At 44.1% G+C, this 22,990-nt stretch overlaps 1 protein-coding gene across 1 annotated transcript in view; it reads left to right on the forward strand.

Annotated features, from left to right (window-relative positions):
* EXOC2 (exocyst complex component 2) overlaps window positions 1-22,990 on the forward strand; it is a 308,760-nt gene that overhangs the window by 209,345 nt on the left and 76,425 nt on the right. Inside the window, exons 17-19 of the mRNA XM_040353634.1 lie at window positions 2,466-2,546; window positions 5,312-5,371; window positions 19,193-19,254. Coding sequence (XP_040209568.1) covers window positions 2,466-2,546; window positions 5,312-5,371; window positions 19,193-19,254 — 203 coding nt within the window. The remainder of the gene's footprint in view (window positions 1-2,465; window positions 2,547-5,311; window positions 5,372-19,192; window positions 19,255-22,990) is intronic.

Here is a 22,990-nt window from a genome sequence, read left to right on the forward strand (position 1 = left end):
CTTTGTGAAAAACGACAAAAAAAAATTGAAGCATGCTTCAATTTTATGTGTCGTTTTTCAAAACGTTGTTTTTTGTTTCACAGAAATTGACCGTGTGTAGCAAAAAACAATGTTTAAAACGACGTTTTTAAACCCGCGCATGCCCAGAAGCTAGTTATGAAGCCAGCTTCAATGGAAAAAAGTGGTGAACGTAACCTCGCTTTGCTAGAGCATTGTGAAAAAACAATGGTGTGTAGGCAACGTCGTTTTTGAAAATTGAAGTTTCAAAAACATCATTTTTTACTTCACAGAAAATGTTGTTTTTTTCCCATCACATAAAGTGATGGTGTGTACGCGGCATTATGCCGCGTACACACCATCACTTTATGTGATGAAAAAAAACGACGTTTTTAAAAACGTCACTTTAAATGACCGTGTGTGGGAGAAAACGTTGTTTTATGTCTTCTGAAAAACGACAAAAAAAAATTGAAGAATGCTTCAATTTTATGTGTCGTTTTTCAAAACGTCGTTTTTTACTTCACAGAAATTGACCGTGTGTAGCAAAAAACGATGTTTAAAACAACGTTTTTACACCCGCGCATGCCCAGAAGCTAGTTATGAAGCGAGCTTCAATGGAAAAACGTGGTGAACGTAACCTCGCTTTGCTAGAACATTGTGAGAAAAACGATGGTGTGTAGGCAACTTCGTCTTTGAAAATTGAAGTTTCAAAAACGTTCTTTTTTACTTTACAGAAAATTTCGTTTTTTTTCAACACATAAAGTGATGGTGTGTATGCGGCATAAGTCTCTGTGTCCCGTGGTGTACGATAAAGAAATTAGGATTTTTAGACAGCTTACCTGTAAAATCCTTTTCTTGGAGTACACCACGGGACACAGAGGTCCCCCCCTTCTTATTAAACGTATTGCTTTGCTACAAAACTTAGGTACTTCCCGGATGGGAGGGGCTATATGGAGGGGAACTGACTCTGATTGGTTGTGCCAGTGTCCAATCACTTATGGTGAGCATATAACCCATTATGTAAAGACTTAGGCCCGGATTCACATACATTGGCGCATTTTTTTGCCGGCGTAGCGTATCTAATATACGCTACGCCGACGTCGCGCAGAGAGGCAAGCACCGAATTCACAAAGCACTTGCCTCCCAAACTGCGGTGTTCCCTCGGCGTAAGCCGTCGTAGGTGGAAGTGGGCGTGAGCCATGCTAATGAGGCGTGACCCCATGCAAATGATGGGCCGAGTGCCATACAAGTACTTAAAACGAACGGCGCATGCACCGTCCCGTGGATGTATCCCAGTGCGCATGCTCAGAATCACGTCGGAACTACTTCCTAAGATACGACGGATCAATGCCTACGACGTGAACGTAACCTACGCCCAGCCCTATTCACGTACTACGTAAACTACGTAAAATACGACGGCTGTGTTCCCTGGTCCATACCTTAGCATGAGTTGCGCCTCATATATGGGGAATAACTTTACGCCGGACGTACGACTTGCGCAAACCACGTATATTATGCGCCGGGCGCAAGTACGTTCGTGCATCTCCCTCATCTCCCTCATCGAATAGGAAATCAATGGGAGCGCCACTGGCGGCCAGCGTAAATATGCACCCACGATACGCCGGCGTAAGAAAGTTACAACGGTCAGATGAAGCCTATTTTCAGGCGTATCTCAGTTTATGGGCACGGCGCATAGATACGACGGCGTAAATGCTTTGTGAATCCGGGCCTTTGTCTCTGTGTCCCGTGGTGTACTCCAAGAAAAGGATTTTACAGGTAAGCTGTTTAAAAATCCTATTTTTTTTCTCCTCACAGCGTGAGGAGAAAAATAAAAAACCCCGATCACCAGCTACTGTCAGAGGGACATCGGTCCCTAACACAGAGAGCCTCTGCCGCCTCATCTGTGCCAACCAGTGCCACCTACCAGTGCACAACAGTGCTGCCCACCAGTGCCACCTACTGATGCCCACCAGTGCCACCTATCGATGCCCACCAGTGCCACCTATAGATGCCGATCAGTGCTTCCAAACAGTGCCTCATCATCAGTGCTGCCTATTAGTGTTACCTCTGGTTTCCTATCAGTGCCACCTGTTGTTACCTATCAATGCCGCCTATCAGTGCCCATCAGTGCAGCCTCATCAGCGCACAACAATGAAGGAGAGAAATTAACTGTTTGCAAAATTGTATAACAAAGTATAAAAACTGTTAGTTTTTTTCAACATTTTCGGTCTTTTTTTGTTTGTTTAGGCAAAAATAAAAACCCTAGTAGGGATTAAATACCACCAAAAGAAAGCTCCATTTGTGTGGAAAAAAATGATAAAAAGTGATCCTGCAGTGTCAAGGCATGCAAATACAAGTTACCACAATGCATTGATGTGAATGGGGCCTTTAGGGTAGCGGTAAACAGCGCATGTATGTGTACTGTTAGAACACCATAACAAAATGTATTATTGTGCTTTCTTTTATAGCCATCTCAGTTTGAGCGGTGTGTTCTCCAGTCATTGCAGTCACTAAAAGGAGTTTTGGAATGCAAGCCTGCTGAAGCAAGTGTAAGTATTCTGTTCCTGCAGGTATTTAGGTTCAATAAAGAATTGGTTTTGTAAGGTCGCGCATAGCAGTGCCAAACCCAGTTACGTAATCCACCTCGGTAGATAACTAATGAAGAAAGAAGTAAATGTACTGTATATAATATTGCACTGTATACACATCCCCCTGATAGGCTTTGGATTTACTCTGCAGCCTTTGTAAGTTTCCCAGGTGTCTGCACTGGGGGGCTCCACATGACTTAATGCATGTTAATGTAATAGGAGCATATTAACGCAGGAAGTGAATGTAAATCTCCCCAAAGTGTGGGGAAATACCTCCTTTTATAGCAGTCAACAATGAACACTGTATTCTGATGGCTGGAAAACCTCCCACTATCAGAATACAAAAGCTTCAGGGGGGACCAAACCGATCGTTTGTCGGCCCCATCGGTTACTTATCCATAGGTTAAAAAAAAGCAATCTTGTTTTAAATTTAACCGATGGATACCTAACCGATAGAAAAAAAAACGATCGTTAGTAGGCACAACCATCGGTAAAAATCCACACATGCGCAGAATCAAGTGGACGCATGCTTGGAAGCATTGAACTTTGTTTTTTTTTTCAACACGTCGTTGTGTTTTACGTCACCGCGTTCTGACACGATCAGTTTTTCAACCGATGGTGTGTAGGCACGACTGACCATCAGTCAGCTTCATCGGTTAACTGATGAAAACGGTCCATCAGACCGTTCTCATCGGATGGACTGATCGTGTGTGCGCAGCATTACTCTTAAAGTGGAGGTTCACCCAAAAACTAAATTTTTAACCTTAGATTGGGCCTAATTACGGGAAGCAGAATCGGGTGTTTTGTTTAACCACTTCCCGCCCGGCCTATGGCCGATTTACGTCCGGGAAGTGGTTATGAAATCCTGACAGGACGTTCTAGAACGTCCTGCAGGATTTCATGCCGCGCGCGCCCGTGGGGGCGCGCATCGCGGCGATCGGTGATGCGGGGTGTCAGTCTGACACCCTGCATCTCCGATCTCGGTAAAGAGCCTCCGGCGGAGACTCTTTACCACGTGATCAGCCGTGTCCAACCACGGCTGATCACGATGTAAACAGGAAGAGCCGTCGATGGCTCTTCCTCACTCGCGTCTGACAGACGCGAGTAGAGGATAGCCGATCGGCGGCTCTCCTGACAGGGGGGGTTAGCGCTGATTGTTTATCAGCGCAGCCCCCCCTCGGATCGCCACTCTGGACCACCAGGGATGCCCACCCTGGAGCACCAGGGTGGGCAAAAAAAAAAAAATGACAGAAAAAAAAAAAAAAAAAAAGCATAAAGAAAAAAAAAAAGATGCCAGTCAGTGCCCACAAATGGGCACTGACTGGCAACCTGGCAAAAATCAGTGCTGCCACCCCAGTGTCCATCAGCGCCACCCCAGTGTCCATCAGTGCCACCCCAGTGTCCATCAGTGCCACCCCAGTGTCCATCAGTGCCACCCCACAGTGCCCATCCATGCCCAGTGCCCACCTATCAGTGCCCATCTGTGCCACCCATAAGTATCCATCAGTGCCGCCCATGAGTGCCCATCTGTGCCGCCTATGAGTGCCCAGTGCCGCCCATGAGTGCCCATCAGTGCCGCCTATGTGTGCCCATCAGTGCCGCCTATGTGTGCCCATCAGTGCCGCCTATGTGTGCCCATCAGTGCCGCCTATGTGTGCCCATCAGTGCCGCCTATGTGTGCCCATCAGTGTCGCATACCAGCGCCGCCAATCAGTGCCACCTCATCTGTGCCCGTCAGTACTACCTCATCGATGTCCATCAGTGCCATCTCATCGGTGCCCATTAGTGCCGCCATATCAGTGCCCGTAATTGAAAGAGAAAACTTATTTACAAAAAAATTAACAGAAAAAAATAAAAACGTAATTTTTTTTCCAAATTTTCAGCCTTTTTTTAGTTGTTGCGCAAAAAAAAAAATCGCAGAGGTGATCAAATACCATCAAAAGAAAGCTCTATTTGTGGGGAAAAAAGGACGCCAATTTTGTTTGGGTACAGTGTAGCATGACCGCGCAATTGCCATTCAAAGTGCGACAGTGCTGAAAGCTGAAAATTGGCTTGGGCGGAACGCTGCGTAAGTACCTGGTATGGAAGTGGTTAAAATCAATGCAGTACTTACCTTTATTGAGATAGATGTTCTCCCGCCGCTTCCGGGTATGGGCTGTGGGACTGGGCGTTCCTATTTGATTGACAGCCTTCCGACCGTCGCATACAGCGCGTCACCAGTTTCCGAAAGTAGCCGAACGTCGGTGCGCAGGCGCCGTATAGCGTTGCACCGACGTTCGGCAACTTGTGACGCGCTGTATGCGACCGTCGGAAGGCTGTCAATCAAATAGGAACGCCCAGTCCCGAAGACCATACCCGGAAGCGGCGGGAGAACATCTATCTCAAAAAAGGTAAGTACTGCATTGATTTTAAACAAAACACCCGATTCTGCTTCCCGTAATTAGGCCCAATCTAATGTTAAAACATTTTTTTCGGGTGAACTCCCGCTTTAAAGTATTGATTAAAAGACATTGAAAAAGCTCCAGTGAATACCCAAAACCAAAAAAGGTACAGAAACCTATGGAAAAACTTTGGTGTTTTCCAGGTCATAGTAATAGAACATACAATAATGTGGTGTACATTTTAACCATATGTTAATGAAATTGAAATTTTGCAAAACTGATGAGTTGCTTTTGCTATGCTGGATTCATATATATAACCGCAATCACTTTTGTAATTTTATACAGATATTTCAGCATCAAAGAAAACAGGATGAGGTGTGTCTTCTCTGCATCAGCATTATACAGGTGAGTGAATTTATTACTATAGTTTAATTTGTACCCTACCCTTTATCTGCATCACCTTTTTCTCCAGTTTCTTCATTCTTTCCTTGTTAGGTTTTATTTTATATATACAGTGCATCCCGGAAAATACCGTATTCATTGTGCATCACTTTTTCCACATTTCGTTATGTTACAGCCTTATTCCAAAATGCAATAAATGTATTATTTTTTTCCAAAATTATACAAACCATACCCCATAATGACAACGTGAAAGAAGTTTGGCTGATATCTTTGAAAATTTATTAAATATATATATATTTTTTTAAACACATATACATACGTTTTCACAAGCTGCTTCCTATGGTGGCACACCGAGAAGAGGAGGAGACAGGAGCGCCAGCAGCATGGGCGTCCGCTGAAATTTTTTCAGGGGGGGGGGCGCTTTGGCACTGGCGATACACAGTCGCATTTAACCCTTTCTTCGACCGCTAGCGGGGATTAAAAGCGCCCCCCCCACGTTAAAATGTAAAAACACCCCACTGTGCCCCCTGCATCTTTCAATATCTCTTTATCACTACTGTGTACCCCCTCTCCACAACTGCATCACTGCACCCCTTTACATTACACAGCACCCCTTTATATTACACAGCACCCTGCGCCTCTGGACTCCTTTACATTACACAGCACCCTGCGCCTCTGGACCCCTTACATTACACAGCACCCTGCGCCTCTGGACCCCTTACATTACACAGCACCCTGCACCACTGGAACCCTTTACATTACACAGCACCCTGCACCTCTGGACCCCTTTACATTACACAGCACCCTGCACCACTGGAACCCTTTACATTACACAGCACCCTGTACCTCTGGACCCCTTTACATTACACAGCACCTGCACCACTTAACATTACACAGCACCCTGCATCCCTGGACCCCTTTACATTACACTGCACCCTGCACTGTGCAGGACATTAATACATGAGTAACCATAACCAGTGCAGGACATTTCCCCCCCCCCCCCCCACTCCCACCATGCTGCATATTAAAAAAATCACAGACAGTCATCACAGTTAATAATCTTCAGACTGCATCATTCCGTATGGCATGATGCCATACAGAATGCAGTCTGAAGATTTTTTTAATATGCAGCATGGCGGCGGGGGGGAGGGGGGTAAATGTCCTACACTGACATTAATACATGAGTTACTATGATCACTGACCAGTGCACCCTCCTGACATTTTAAGGGTATATATATATACAAAGAAAAATGTGAAGGTTTTTGTTGCTTAAAGTGCTAGTTGTTTGGCTGTCTCTGGTGGCTTTGCAGCCAAGAAACTAGTATTTTCAGAAGGGAAGTCAGTAAAAGCAGGCTGGCTTTGCAGTGCAGTAATGCAACACACATTGGCACACTTTGCACATATTAATGTTTGCACTGAATTTTTTTTATTTTCCAATAATTTTTATTGAAAATTATTCATATCAAGTTTACAAAGCAAAAGCACTGACATTTTTTTAATGGCTCCCCGATGCACTAAAGGGACACACCTGCTGCATGGTAATACACTTTGATTTTTACTATATGAAATTGTGATTGTTATTATTCGATTAGTGAGCCATTTTACAAGTGTGTGTATCACACACACACTTGTAAAATGGCTCACTAATCGAATAATAACAATCACAATTTCATATAGTAAAAATTAAAGTGTATTACCATGCAGCAGGTGTGTCCCTTTAGTGCATTGGGGAGCCATTAAAAAAATGTCAGTGCAAACATGTACAAAGTGTGCTAATGTGTGTTGCATTACTGCACTGTCTGCAAAGCCAGCCTGCTTTTACTGATGTCCCTTCTGAAAATTAGCAAAGAATTAGCGCTTTAAGGGGATTGGTAGCAAAAACCTTTACAGACTGTCTGTGTCTGTCTGTGTCTGTGTGTGACTTGCCTCAACAGCGCGCGGGCTCCTCTTGGTACAGCTCTCTACGCTCCTCCCAGCCATCAGTATCACCGACGTGATCCCCTCCCGGCGTGAGTGACGTCACGCCATCAGGACGAGCTTCAGGCTAGGGGGAGTGAGCGATCATTGGCTGGCCAGAAAACAAGGGGTGGGGAGCCGAGCGAAAGGTAAACAAACAGTCACAGACTGACTTGATATGCCTGACTGACATTAGAGAGACAGTGACAATCGGCGGCGCAGGTTCGAGAGGCGGCCGCAGCTAAATCTAAATGTGTGTCACATTGTCTTACTACTGATTCTAGGGGGGGGCGAACGCCCTCCCTTGCTCTATGGAGCGGACGCCCATGTTGTAGCATCATACTCAAAAAGACTTGAGGCTGTAATTGATGCCAAAGGTGCTTCAACAAAGTATTGAACAACGGCTGTGTATACTTATGTACATGTGATTTTTTTTTTTTTTTAATAAAAGATTTCAAACAAACTTCTTTCACGTTATCATTATGGGGTATTGTTTGTAGAATTTTCGGAAAATAATGAATTGAATCCATTTCGGAATAAGGCTGTAATATAACAACATGTGGAAAAAGTGAAGCGCTGTGAATACTTTCCAGATGCACTGTGTTTGTATATATACGTGTGTGTGTGTGTGTGTGTGTGTATAAATATATATATATATATATGTGTGTGTATACAGTATCTCACAAAAGTGAGTACACCCCTCACATTTTTGTAAATATTTTATTATATATTTTTATGTGACAAAATTGAAGGAATGACACTTTACTACAATGTAAAGTAGTGAGTGTACAGCTGGTATAACAGTGTAAATTTGCTGTCCCCTCAAAATAACTCAACACACAGCCATTAATGTCTAAACCTCTGGCAACAAAAGTGAGTAAGTACTAGGGTTGCGCATCTTCACTGGTCTCACAATTCGATTACGATTATCTGATAAGCGATTCGATTTCACGATGCATCACGATTACCGACGAACTCCCACTTCCGCTCGGGCCACCAAGCGTCCCTTCCTCCCTGCGATCTTCTGGAACACATCACAGGTCCCAGAAGATTGCCTGGCTATGCAGGACAGCGCAGCGAGACATGAGCACCCGGCTGCGAAGCTGCAATCTGTCACAGCCGGATGCCTACAGTAGTATTGCCAGGCCGTGGACAGGCGGGGGAGAGAATAGAGGGTTCGGGTGGCCACGTCGCTGAATTGTGGGACAGGGGAGTGTCTTTCTTTGCACACTTGTGGAATGGTGACAAACTACGCTACTTAAAAATCTTTATAGGCAACGCTTTAAAAAAATAAGGGTTATCAGGTTGGTTACAGAGGAGATCTAGTGCTAGAATTATTTATCTCGCTCTGACGATCGCGGCGATACCTCACATGTGTGATTTGAACACCGTTTACATATGCAGGTGCGGCATGAGTATGTGTTTTCTTTGCTGCGTGAGCTCACGGGGACAGGGGCGCTTTAAAAAAATAAATTCTATTTCTTTTTGTTTTTTTTGTTTTACATTGTGTAAAAAAAAAAAAAGTTTGATCACTTTTATTGCTGTCACAAGGAATGTAAACATCCCTTGTGACAGTAATAGGTGGTGACAGGTACTCTTTATGGAGGGATCACGGGTCTAAAAGACCCCAAATCCCTCCTTTGCACTTCAAAGTATTCAGATCGCCGAAAACGGCGATTCTGAATACTGTCATTTTTTTTTTAAACTGGTGCCATTGGCAGGCGAGTAAAGCGGAAGTGACATTGTGACGTTGCTTCCGTGTTTACATTCAGACTGGAACGAAGCCGACGATTCGTTCCAGTCTGTCTCTAGCCGCTCGCGAATCGGGTAGGTAGCAGCTCGCGGATCGGGTCTTTCGGTGGGACGGGAGGCCCGGTCAGAGCGGCGGCGGGAGGGGGGGATGTCCCCTCCCACTCCTCCGGGATAACAACCGAGCGGCTTTTAGCCGCATCTGTTATCACTGGAAAGCCGACCGCCCGCTCTAAAAACGGTACCAGAATGATGCCTGCAGCTGCGGCATCATCCCGGTAATCAATTTTCGGGGTCGCGTGCATCGGCATTGCATCATGGACACCCGAATCACGATGCAGCAATTAATTTCGGCACCCCTAGTATGTACACCCTTAACCACTTAATCACCGCCCCATAGCCAAATTACGGCTACAAGGCGGTTCCTTAACTCTGGGAGGACGTCCCCCCAGAATCGCACTCCCGCGCACCCCCGACGAGAGTGTCCGTGACCGCCGGGTCCAGAGCATCATGGATCGCGGTAAATTGCAAAAGAAAGAATACAAAAGAACCTCAAGATCACGCAGACGTTCCTAAAAAAAACTGGGTTGGCTAATAAACATAGAAAAATCCAACCTACAACCCGCTCAGCGGATAACATACTTGGGATATGTAATATATTCAGTCCAACAAAAAATATTTCTACCCAAAGAAAAAATAGAAAAAATCCAAAAAGAAGTAAGTGCAATTCAGGCAAACTTACCATGCACCATCAGAAAGATGATGTCAACACTGGGGTTACTAACGTCCGCAATCCCAGCAGTACAATGGGCAGCCCTACATTTTCGGCCACTGCAAATGTTCCTATTAAAGATATGGGATCACAAGCAGGAGTCCTTGGACACTCAGGTTCTAATACCAGCAAAGGTAAAAAGAACCCTATGGTGGTGGAGGACAGTGGAAAATGTAACCAAAGGACGGCTGTGGATACTTCCCATTTCCCAGACCCTTACCACAGACGCAAGTGGCGTAGGATGGGGAGCGCATCTAGGCTCCCAGATAACACAAGGAACGTGGGAAAAGGAAGAGAGGATGAGATCATCCAACTGGAAGGAATTGAAAGCAGTAGGGCTTGCACTCCAATCCTTCCAGAAAGAGTTAAAGGGACATCACTTACAGATCAGGTCCGACAACGCATCAGTCATTGCCTACATAAACAAACAGGGTGGAACAAGAAGTGGAACAAGAAGTGGAACCCTGTGGGCACTAGCAGAGAAAATCTTGGAATGGTGAGAGAAAAACATACTGGGCCAGATTCATCAATAGATACGCCGGCGGATCTCCTGATCCGCCGTCGTATCTGTGAGACCCGACGGTCGGATCTGTGAGATCCCACGGTCGGAGCTATGCGACTGATTCATAAGAATCAGTTCCGCATAGATCTCCCTTAGATCCGACTGGTGTAAGTGACTTACACCAGTCGAATCTTAGGCTGTAATCTCCCGCCGGCCGCTAGGTGCCGTCGCTTTGTTTTACACGTTGCATATGCAAATGAGGAGAACCGCCGATTCACGTCCGTACGCCCGCCCGTCGCTCTTTTTCAACGTCGTTTGCGTTCAACTTTTTCCGGCGGAGAGCTACTCCTGCTATATGAGGGGTAGCTAATGTTAAGTATGGGCGCCGTTCCCGCACCGAGATTCAAAAATTTTACGTCGTTTGCGTAAGTCGATCGGGAATCCCGATGGCCGCAATTGACGTACCCGCCGCTAACAATGACGTCCTAGCGACGTCATTTGGAGCATGCGCACTGGGCTTTTCCGCCGGAGGCGCATGCGCAGTTAAATCGGCGCGGGAACGCGCCTGATTTAAATTGTACACTCCCCCTAGCCGCGGAATTTGCATTCCGCAGGGGGGAGTTACGATCCAACGGTGCAATTTGCGAGGTAAGTGCTTTATGAATCATGCACTAGCCTCGCTAAATTGCACCGGCGGATCGTAAACCAGGTAGATCTAGCGGATCTAAAGATCCGCTGAGCTACATGAATCCGGCCCACTCTCTCTATCAGCTGTCCACTTAAAAGGGGATTTAAACAGTGGCAGATTTTCTCAGCTGGAAACAAGTGAAGGAAGGCGACTGGGCGCTTAACCAAGAGGTGTTCAGACAAATTACGCAAAAGTGGGGAACACCTCAGGTGGACTTATTTGCCTCAAGAGAAAACAAGAAAGTCAGAGCGTTCTTTTCTCTGAAAAGAGAGAACGGATCGATAGGGGTGGATGCGTTGGCACAGAGGTGGACATTCAAAATGTGTTATGCCTTTCCTCCACCAGTACTAGGGGTGCAACGGATCGTCACCGATCCGAGATCCGAACAGGTCACCCAATTCGGATCGGCACACCACACGATCCGCGGAGCACTTCGGAGCCTCGGCCGTAGGAAAGTCCCCGGCTTCGGCCTAGCTCCGGAGCGGCGGCCATCTTGCTCCACCCCAGTGGAGACCGTGTGCTTGCCAGTGACCCTTCACAGCATGGGACTGAATTCCCCTGGAGCAGCCGACAGAAGCGATGGATGTGTCACCGACTCACCGTGATCACACAGTAAGTGTCTGGAAGGGGGAACGGCCAGCCTCTGCTCTACAGATAGGATAATGTTAGGTGAGGGATCGGGAACAAGTGCACTGTATAGAGAGGTGAGAAACAAAGCCAGCAGTGTGTGTGTTCAGCTTGTTACTTCCTCTCACTCACTGTCTCCACTTTCATCTCTCCCTAACCTGCCTGCTTGGAATGCCGTGCTGGAACAATCACACGGGGCTGTGAGGGGATCATGAGAGTCCTTAGGAGGGGTGGAGAGGGCTTAACCTGTCAGTGTGTGTTTGTACATCTCTACTGTCGGTGTGTGTGCTACACTGAGACACTTCCCCCACTGTATACACAGCATGTCACAGTCGCTCTGCTTCACACACTGTGTATGGCATTGTCCAGGTCCCTGTTTAACCACTTCAGCCTCGGAAGATTTACCCCCCTTCCTGACCAGAGCATTTTTTTGTGATACGGTACTGCGTCGCTCATATATTTAGGCCAATATGTACTCTGATAAAAAAAATTTGGTAAAAAACAAATAGTTTTTTTTTTTTTTTTTGTGAATAGCTGCGTTTAATGGCACCTTACATGCTTGCTAAAGTGACAGAACATCTTTGATATTAATATTTAACTTAATGTGAAAATCAGAGGTGTTCTGTCACATTAGCAAGCATGTAAGGTTTGCTGCAGATTTTAAAATGTAACATGTAAACAGACCGTCAGATTTACATATAATTAGGTAGATTCACTAAGATTGCCGCAACTTTGCGGTGGCGTAGCTTAAGGAATTTAAGCTACGCTGCCGTAAGTTAGCGAGGCAAGTACATGACTCACAATGTACTTGCCTGCTAAGTTACGGCGGGGTAGCCTTAAGCGGTGGGCGTAAGGGCGCCTAATTCAAATGTGTTTGAGGGGGGCATGTTTTATGTTAATGGGGCTTGACCTTACGTTTTTTACGTTTTTTTAGAACTGCGCATGCGCCGGGCGCCTACATTTCCCAGTGTGCATTGCGGCTAAGTACGCCGCACGGGCCTATTGATTTTGACATGGACGTAAACTACGTAAATCGCTATTCGCGGACGACTTGCGCAAACAACGTAAAAATGTTGAATCTCGAAGCGGGAACGGCGGCCATACTTTAACATTACTATTCCATCTAATAGATGGAATAACTTTAGGCCTGATAATGCCTTACGGAAACGGTGTAAATGTACTGCGGCGGCCGGGCGTACGTTCGCGAATCGGCGTATCTACTAATTTACATATTCTACGCCGACCGCAATGGAAGCGCCACCTAGCGGCCAGCCTCAATATTGCAACCTAAGATAGGACGGCGCAAGCCGTCGTATCTTAGATATGTTTAAGCGTATCTCTGATTGAGAATACACTTAAACATAAGTCGGCGTAGATTCTGAGTTAGGTCGGCTTATCTACTGATAAGCCGGCCTAACTCTTACTGAATCTACCTATCTGTATTTAAGCTCCAATTTGTGTTGAAAATAACTGTGAAATCTAAAACTCTGTTGGGTGTAACAAGATTAGTGTTTTTTTCTTTTTTGCTGATCCGAAAAATGATCCGATCCGTGAGTTTTCTGATCCGTTGCACCCCTAACCAGTACTAATACCAGCGGTAATAAGAAAACTCTGCATAGAGAACACAACATTGATTCTCATAGCACCTCACTGGCCCAGAAGACAGTGGTTCTCTATGCTGAAAGAACTCGCTATAGAGCCCCTGGTTACTTCCAGTTCAGGAAGATCTACTCTCCCAGGGCCCAATATACTGCCCCCAAGTGAAACTGTGGAACTTGGCTGCCTGGTATCTGAGGAGCAGCTGCTGAAAGCAAAAGGGTTCTCAAGCCGCTTAATAGCGACTCTGCTAAAAAGCAGGAAAGTGGAGACACGCAACATCTATCAGAGAGTGTGGAAGTGCTTTAACAAATGGTTCACAGAAAACTCCTTCAACACACAGAGCTCAGTGGCAGTCCTAGAATTTCTACTGAGTGGTGTAGAGAAAGGACTAAGCCTTAGCACATTAAAGAGTCAAGTGTCAGCACTTTCGGTTTTCCAAGAAAAAAAATTAGCATCCGATCCATGGATAATCCGACTCTTCAGAACCCTGAGCAGACAAAAACCTATACAGAGTACAGTTTTTCCAAAGTGGGACCTGTCATTAGTGCTGCAAACTTTGACAGCAGATCCATTTGAACCACTAGAGAATTGCAACCTGAAGACGCTGACGCTTTAAGCAGTCTTCCTGGTAGCAATTACCACAGCCAAAAGGGTCTGTGAGATAGAGGCCCTACCAATCAGACCCCCCCTTTTGTCAAATTTTTGCAGACCGCATCATTTTCAAAATGGATCCAGGATTCCTGCCGAAAGTAGTCTCGAGATTCCATAGGGAACAAGGGAACAAGAGGTTGTGTTACCTTCATACCGAACCCTTCTAGAGAACAAGAAGTAAAGTTCATAATTTAGACGTCAGGAGATGCGTCTTGAATTATTTAGAGGTAACAAAAACACTGAGGAAGACAGATTCCTTATTTATTTTACATTCTGGAGCTAAGAAAGGGCACAGAGCCACTAGACGCACCATAGCGAGATGGCTAAGAGAAGCCATTGAATAGGCTTACAAGTTAGGAGGCATACAGATCCCAGAGGGTATCAGAGCGCACTCCACGAGATCAATGGCAGCCTCACAGGCATAAAGAGCTGGAGCAACGCCGGAACAAATTTGTAAAGCGGCTACATGGTCCAGCTTTGCCACCTTCGTAAGACAATATAGGGTGGATCTCTTGTCAGCAAAAGATCAGACCTTTGGACGTAAGGTCTTACAAGCTGTGGTCCCGCCCTAAGGGTAAGTGCTCGGTTATCCTCTCAGGTGGCTGTCCTGAAAGACGATTAGGGGAAAGAAAAAGTTACTTACTGGTAACGTTCTTTCCCGGAGTCTTTCAGGACAGCTGGGTACCCACCCAAATGTGTATTGAAAAAGAACGTTAGCAGTAAGTAACTTTGTTTTTTGTGTTGCCACCATTATTTTCCAGCACTGCCTTAACCCTCCTGTGCATGGAGTTCACCAGAGCATTACAGGTTACCACTGGAGTCCTCTTCCACTCCTCCATGACGATATCAATGAGCTGGTGAATGTTAGAGACTTTGCGCTCCTCCACCTTCCGTTTGAAGATGACCCACAGATGCTCAATAGGGTTTAGGTCTGGAGACATGCTTGGCCAGTCCATCACCTTTACCCTTAGCTTCTTTAGCAAGGCAGTGGTTGTCTTGGAGGTGTGTTTGGGGTCTTGTCATGTTGGAATACTGCCCTCTGACCCAGTCTTCGAAGGGAGGGGATCATGCTCTGCTTCAGTATGTCACAGTACATGTTGACATTGATGGTTCCCTCAATGAACTGTAGCTCCCCAGTGCCGCAGCGCTCATGCAGCCCCAGGCCATGACACTCCTACCACCATGCTTGAATGTAGGCAAGACACACTTGTCTTTGTACTCCTCATCTGTTGCTGCCATACACACTTGACACCATCTTAACCAAATAAGTTTATCTTGGTCTCATCAGACCACAGTACATGGTTCCAGTAATCCATGTCCTTAGTCTGCTTGTCTTCCGCAAACTGTTTGTGGGCTTCCTTCTGGGACGACAGCCATGCAAATCAATTTTATGCAGTGTGCGGCATATGGTCTGAGCACTGACAGGATGATCCCCCACCCTTTCAACCTCTGCAACAATGCTGGCAGCACTCATACGTCTATTTCCCAAAGACACCCTCTGGATATGACGCTGAGCATGTGCACTCAACTGGTTGACCATGGCGAGGCCTATTCTGAGTGGAACCTGTCCTGTTAAACTGTTGTATGGTCTTGGCCATTGTGCTGCAGCTCAGTTTCACGGTCTTGGCAATATTCTTATAGCCTAGGCCAGTGATGGCGAACCTTTTTGAGCCCGAGTGCCCAAACCGCGACACAAGAGCAATTTATTTCTTGCAAAGTGCCAACACAGAATTAAACCTGCCAGCGGCTCTGTACAGAGGATGGGACTGATCATCCCTCTCTAAATGAGCCCTAAGGGACTAGAAATGTACGATTCTGCCAGATTCGCTCAGACTGCAGGGATCATGAATGCATTGTGCTCAGAATGCATTGTGCAACATACACTGACCATTACACTCACTTACCTGACCATTACACTCACTTACCTGACCATTACACTCACTTACCTGACCATTACACTCACTTACCTGACCATTACACTCACCTACCTGACCATTACACTCACCTACCTGACCATTACACTCACCTACCTGACCATTACACTCACCTACTTGACACATGCAATGACACCAATAATGAGGCACTATGACACCAATGATGGGGCACATGTTTCCTAATGACACCAATAATGAGGCACGACACCAATAATGAGGCACAATGTTCCCTAAGGACACCAATAATGAGGCACAATGACACCAATGATGACAATAATGATGGGGCACAATGTTTCCCAATGACACCAATAATGAGGCACAATGACACCAATAATGAGGCACAATGTTATCTAAGGACACCAATAATGAGGCACAATGACACCAATGATGACAACAATGATGGGGCACAAGGTTTCCTAATGAAACCAATAATGAGGCATAATGACACCAATGATGGGGCACAATGTTTCCTAATGACACCAATAATGAGGCACAATGACACCAATGATGACAAAAAATGGGGCACAATGTTTCCCAATGACACCAATAATGAGGCACAATGACACCAATAATGAGGCACAATGATGACAGCAATGATGGGGCACAAGGTTTCCTAATGAAACCAATAATGAGGCTGCATAACACCAATGATGGGGCACAATATTTCCCAATGACACCAATGAGGCTGTTCTTTTTGCACAATTGATTGTTTGAGCTAGCACCTGATATCTGAGAGTGGGGCAGGCTTAGGACTAACAAGATAACACTCCACACCTGTCTCCCAGTGTCTGACCTTGCTCCAGCAGCTCATTCCCGCCGAAAGGCTCCTCTGATTCCAGCCGCGTGTGCTCCCAGTCACATCACCGCTGATTTGTTTGATGGTGGATGCGGTGTGGATGAGACAGCTTCTTTGATTGGATCAGCGTGCGTGCGCACGCACGCACGAACGTCACCCAGGGAGTTTCTTCTTTGTATAAAAAGAATGATTGCTGCGCTGCTAATATGGTAGACGTGTATACATCATTACTGACATGATAAAGTGAACAATTATACACATCACAAAAAAAGTGCTTATGTGCTAATAAATACAAGAGTGAATGGTGCACAGAAAAATATAAAGTCCATATAGCTATGGTTAGCTAGAGGTTGATTGAACGTGACAAATCTTCATATAAGCACCGAGTTGTGTTGGAAAGCAAATCCACAATAAGTGAAAAACAGCTGATTGAAGCACCTCCACCTTAGGTAAAATTTCCTGCTTACCGAACACCAATTAATAAATCGCATGTAGTACTGATAGGTAACCTCCGTTCCCCAGCTAGGTTCTTCCACACCAGATGAAAACAATTGGTAGTCCTTAGCCAGAACGCACTCATGCGTTAAACCCAGGAGTAAAGACAAGAAGGGCAAACATAGAGTAGTACTGCTAGCACAGCGATTTATTGAAAAAATAAAATTTATGCACTCACATATCCAAAATAGTAAGTTGGCGTGTGTTTAAAAATGTAAAGCCGGCCGGCTTGTATAATCCGCTCGTTCCTTCCGGATAGTCGCGGGCAAACAATGATGACGTCAGCACGCCGTTCCTCCCTACGCCGTTTCGTCAGTAGAATGACATCTTCCAGGGGCAAGTTTCTTCTTTGTCACTCCCACACGGACATGTCATCAATAGCAGTAGAGAACTGTGGGAGTTGTAGTTTGCGGTGCGGTGGGGACGAATGGATTTTAGTGTGTGTTTATCAATTTTTCATGGCGTGTGGCGTGCCCACCGAAACGGCTTGCCGTGCCGGGAGCGGCACGCGTGCCACGCGTTCGCCATCACTGGCCTAGGCCATTTATGTAGAGCAACAATTTTTTTTTCAGATCCTCAGAGAATTCTTTGCCATGAGGTGCCATGTTAAACCTCCGGTGTCTAGTATGAGAGAGTGAGAGCGATAACACCAAATTTAACACACCTGCTCCCCATACACACCTGAGACCTTGTAACACTAACGAGTCACATGACACTGGGAAGGGAAAATGGCTCATTGGGCCTAATTTGGACATTTTCACTTAGGGGGGCGGGGGTAATCACGTTTGTTGCCAGCGGTTTAGACATTAATGGCGTGTTGAGTTATTTTGAGGGGACAGCAAATGTACACTGTTATACAAGCTGTACACACTACTTTACATTGTAGCAAAGTGTAATTTCTTCAGTGCTGTCGCATAAAAAGATATAAAATATTTCCATAAAATGTGAGGGACATACTCACTTGCGATAGAGATATATATATATATATATATATATATATATATATATATAGAGAAAGATACACACACGGTGTGTATATATACACACACAACTTTATCAGTGCCCCTCAGCACAGCCTCACCGGTGCCCATCAATGCAGGCTCACCTGTGCCCATCAATGCAGGCTCATCAGTGCCCATCTATGCAGGGTGACCTGTGCCTGACCAACCCTGCCCGCCGGCGATTCTCCCATCCCCCCGGCTCCCAGGCAGCCCAGCTCCTCGCCAGCCCTCATTTTCCACTCGCAAAATGCAAGTAGGCGAGTGGAAAATTTGAGGGCTGTGTGTGTGTGTGTGTGTGTGTGTGTGTATGTATATGTATGTATATATATATATATATATATATATATATATATATATATATATTGCACCGAAACTTCAGTTTTCAGGATGGCAAAAGATATGTAATTATATAATTCTCTAGAGAAAGGGTTCTCAAATTTTCCCACTAGTGCTTTAGCTGCCAGATACCTTTTGGACCCTAAACGTTAACAAGGGCACAATAGGAGTGTGACTTGTAAGGTTTGAATAAATGGGTATAAGGTGTAATTAATCTTAATTGGCATGGTGATATATGACCTTTTTTTCAGTCCTTAGTCAATTTTACAGTTTCTTACCTGCAAATTCTCTTACCTATACCGTTGGTAAAATTATGGGTAATAAGTTATAAACTACTGTGGACAGAGATATGATTCTAATTTACAGTTAGTGTCATATGCTTCGTTTATTACTGCAGATTTTTTTTTCCATAAGAAAATAATTGTTGGGCTTGTAGCGATGAACATCCCTGCAAACCATAAAGGATCATCTCCTCTCTCCTCCTAGCAGCAGCACAGATGAAATAGTAACATACCATGTAGCAATCTGTCAAATAATAATGTGGCCAACGGGGTCGAGGGCAGCTTATATGGTAAAGATTTCAGCATCCCCATTCACCAAAAAAAGGCTGTTAATTTTAGTACATTTTGTAGAAATACACTTGATCATTTTTATGTGGCTTATGCTGTTTTCTGTCTAGTTGCAAATTCTTTAAAACATTTTCTTGTCTATTTTGTAGGCCTTTATTTCCACTCTAGAATATCTAAGTACCAAGCCTGATGGAGAAGTGGATACAAAGCAGTACGTATTTAGCCAAAAATAGCTTTGTGCTGAAAGAGTTATAGCAGATTTCCCCCAAATTTCTGTATTTTTTTTTTCTTTTTTCTGTGAAATCTAGAAATCTTATCTAATCTGTGAAATCTAAAATCAAATCTAATCTAATTGTACAAGCTAAACTGTATGTGACTGTTCAACCAGCCAAATCTTTCTAATGTGCAGTCATGTCAAAAAGTAATTATATTGTCATTTTGAAATCTATGCCTGTTTTCCTTACAGTGGAATGGTTAATTACTTATTTTTTCACAATTTACAAAAGTTTAATAAGCATAGGAGGCACGTGACTACATAGTATGTGTATCCAGTATAACACATTTTTGAACAATACAATGATAAATGTCAAATCACACTTACATTTTTTTTTATAAGTGGCAATGGCATATCAGTTTGGTGATTAATAAAAAAAAAAAAAATCAAACCCCTTGCCAGACTTACTGGCATCCACAGCCTTCTTTCTGAGTGCCTTTGAAATCTCGTTTTATCTTGACGTGATGACACTACAGATGTTTTTAGCAAAGAGAACTCCAAACCCTATGTTTCTGAGGTTTCAATGCCAATTTCCATGTTTCCTGTCACCAACCTGGTCCAAACAAACTATTTCCTTCGCTAAGTGCTGCAGTGGCTCTAAGCACTATGGGGGTTATTTACTAAGACATGAGAGTGCAAAATCTGGTGCAACTCTGCATAGAATCCAATTAGATTCCAAGTTTTATTGCTGAAGCCTAATAAAACAAGCTGAAATTAGATGTTTGTTGGCTACCATGCACAGCTGCACCAGATTTTGAGTGCTCTGGTTTTAGTAAATCTCCTGCTGCAAGTTCACAGTGCTGGGTTTCGACTTTTGAGTCCGTCTAAACAGCGCTCAGCCATTCATAGGCAGCTTTGTATTCTGTGAATGAATACAATGCTTCCTTTGATTGGCCGAGTTGTAGATTGTGGCCTGATCAGCCCAAATCTTTACCTCAGCCACTCAGAGGATGCTTTGTATTCATTCACAGAATACAAAGCTGCCTATGAATGGCTGAGTGCAGCTCACATCGACTCTATATTGTTCTGGATGTGAGACTTGACCACATCATCCTCTTTATGCATGTTGTCTTACTCCAAGCTGTATAGGCTCGAAAGCCTACTACCAATTAAGCATATTAGGTGATGTGCATCTCTGTAATGAGAAGGTGTGTGGTCTAATGACATCAACACCCTATATCAGGTGTGCATAATTATTAGTCAACTTCCTTTCCTTTGGCAAAATGGGTCAAAAGAAGGACTTGACAGGCTCAGAAAAGTCAAAAATAGTGAGATATCTTGCAGAGGGATGCAGCACTCTTAAAATTGCAAAGCTTCTGAAGCGTGATCATCGAATAATCAAGCATTCCATTCAAAATAGTAAACAGGGTCGCAAGAAGCGTGTGGAAAAACCAAGGCGCAAAATAACTGCCCATGAACTGAGAAAAGTCAAGCGTGCAGCTGCCAAGATGCCACTTGCCACCAGTTTGGCCATATTTCAGAGCTGCAACATCACTGGAGTGCCCAAAAGCACAAGGTGTGCAATACTCAGAGACATGGCCAAGGTAAGAAAGGCTGAAAGACGACCACCACTGAACAAGACACACAAGCTGAAACGTCAAGACTGGGCCAAGAAATATCTCAAGACTGATTTTTCTAAGGTTTTATGGACTGATGAAATGAGAGTGAGTCTTGATGGGCCAGATGGATGGGCCCGTGGCTGGATTGGTAAAGGGCAGAGAGCTCCAGTCCGACTCAGACGCCAGCAAGGTGGAGGTGTAGTACTGGTTTGGGCTGGTATCATCAAAGATGAGCTTGTGGGGCCTTTTCGGGTTGAGGATAGAGTCAAGCTCAACTCCCAGTCTTACTGCCAGTTTCTGGAAGACACCTTCTTCAAGCAGTGGTTCAGGAAGAAGTCTGCATCCTTCAAGAAAACCATGATTTTCATGCAGGACAATGCTCCATCACACGCGTCCAAGTACTCCACAGCGTGGCTGGCAAGAAAGGGTATAAAAGAAGAAAAACTAATGACATGGCCTCCTTGTTCACCTGATCTGAACCCCATTGAGAACCTGTGGTCCATCATCAAATGTGAGATTTACAAGGAGGGAAAACAGTACACCTCTCTGAACAGTGTCTGGGAGGCTGTGGTTGCTGCTGCACGCAATGTTGATGGTGAACAGATCAAAACACTGACAGAATCCATGGATGGCAGGCTTTTAAGTGTCCTTGCAAAGAAAGGTGGCTATATTGGTCACTGATTTGTTTTTGTTTTGTTTTTGAATGTCAGAAATGTATATTTGTGAATGTTGAGATGTTTTATTGGTTTCACTGGTAAAAATAAATAATTGAAATGGGTATATATTTTTTTTTTGTTAAGTTGCCTAATAATTATGCACAGTAATAGTCACCTGCACACACAGATATCCCCCTAAAATAGCTAAAACTAAAAACAAACTAAAAACTACTTCCAAAAATATTCAGCTTTGATATTAATGAGTTTTTTGGGTTCATTGAGAACATGGTTGTTGTTCAATAATAAAATTAATCCTCAAAAATACAACTTGCCTAATAATTCTGCACTCCCTGTACATTATATATAGGCTTTAAATAAGACAATTTGCCTCCTGCATACTTCTTAAGGTTTATCTTAATATTACCCTTATAATCTGGGATACCAATCTTAATGTATGGATTTGAAGTGGTGACAAATGGGGGAGTGTACTTATTTTTCAATGTGACAAATCTGCATTATCATTCTTTTAGATTAGATAGAAGAACAAATATACCTTGTCAATTTTATGAAATTTGTCCAAGTACAGTACATCACCTTTATCTGTAGGAACTGATTGAAAAAGACAACAATTTCTATGGGAAGTGCTTAATTTTTTACATGACTGTAGAAGATGCAGACTAGACCTGTATTGTACTGGGAACAAGTTTAATCTTTATAGAAACGATAAGCTTTGATTCCCATCATGTCTAGTTTAATAGCACTTTAGAGTTCTGAAGTGCTGTAAGATATATAGTATGTAATAAGTTAAAACTTTTTAAATCGGAAAAGTTGTTCACATTTCCAAATCTTTAGCCCAATTTTTACTCTCAGCAGCCTGCAGATTTTCGTTTCTCTGCATGAGGATGTTTTATCAGCCAATTCAGATTTTATAGATAAAATTCAGGAAAAATTAATAGTTATACGATATATATCATATCTTTGTACCCATTAAAAATGTGTGTCGACCTTAACAGCGAACTTCTCTTATTTGCTACCCTTTTGTCTGTTATATATGTCATTAAATATCCTGTTACTTTAAATGTGCTTTATAAGTGAAAAAAATACCCACTGATCCTGCCAGAAATCCATTGAGCTTATACCTTCCTGTTCACGATAGTGTTTTCCCAAGTAGTGCTATTAGCCTTGCATAGTTCTCTCTGCAGGCTACAGAACACCTACCCCATTGATATGAAGATGGGGGGGGGTGTTCTGTAGTCCTATCACACTTCCTGTCCTAGGGTGACAACACTGCTCTTCCATATATACAATGTAGAGAGTGAGTGTTGGAAAACTAAGATATGAAAGGTTTTCCTGCCAGAATCATCATGTGAAAATAAAGCTAAAAAGCCTGAAATCAAAACTACTTCAGCCGCCAGATCGAAGAGAATGGTGAGCTGCAAAATATTACATTATTGTTCT

Source organism: Rana temporaria, chromosome 5 (assembly GCF_905171775.1).
Source record: "Rana temporaria chromosome 5, aRanTem1.1, whole genome shotgun sequence".
Taxonomy (NCBI): Eukaryota; Metazoa; Chordata; class Amphibia; order Anura; family Ranidae; genus Rana; species Rana temporaria.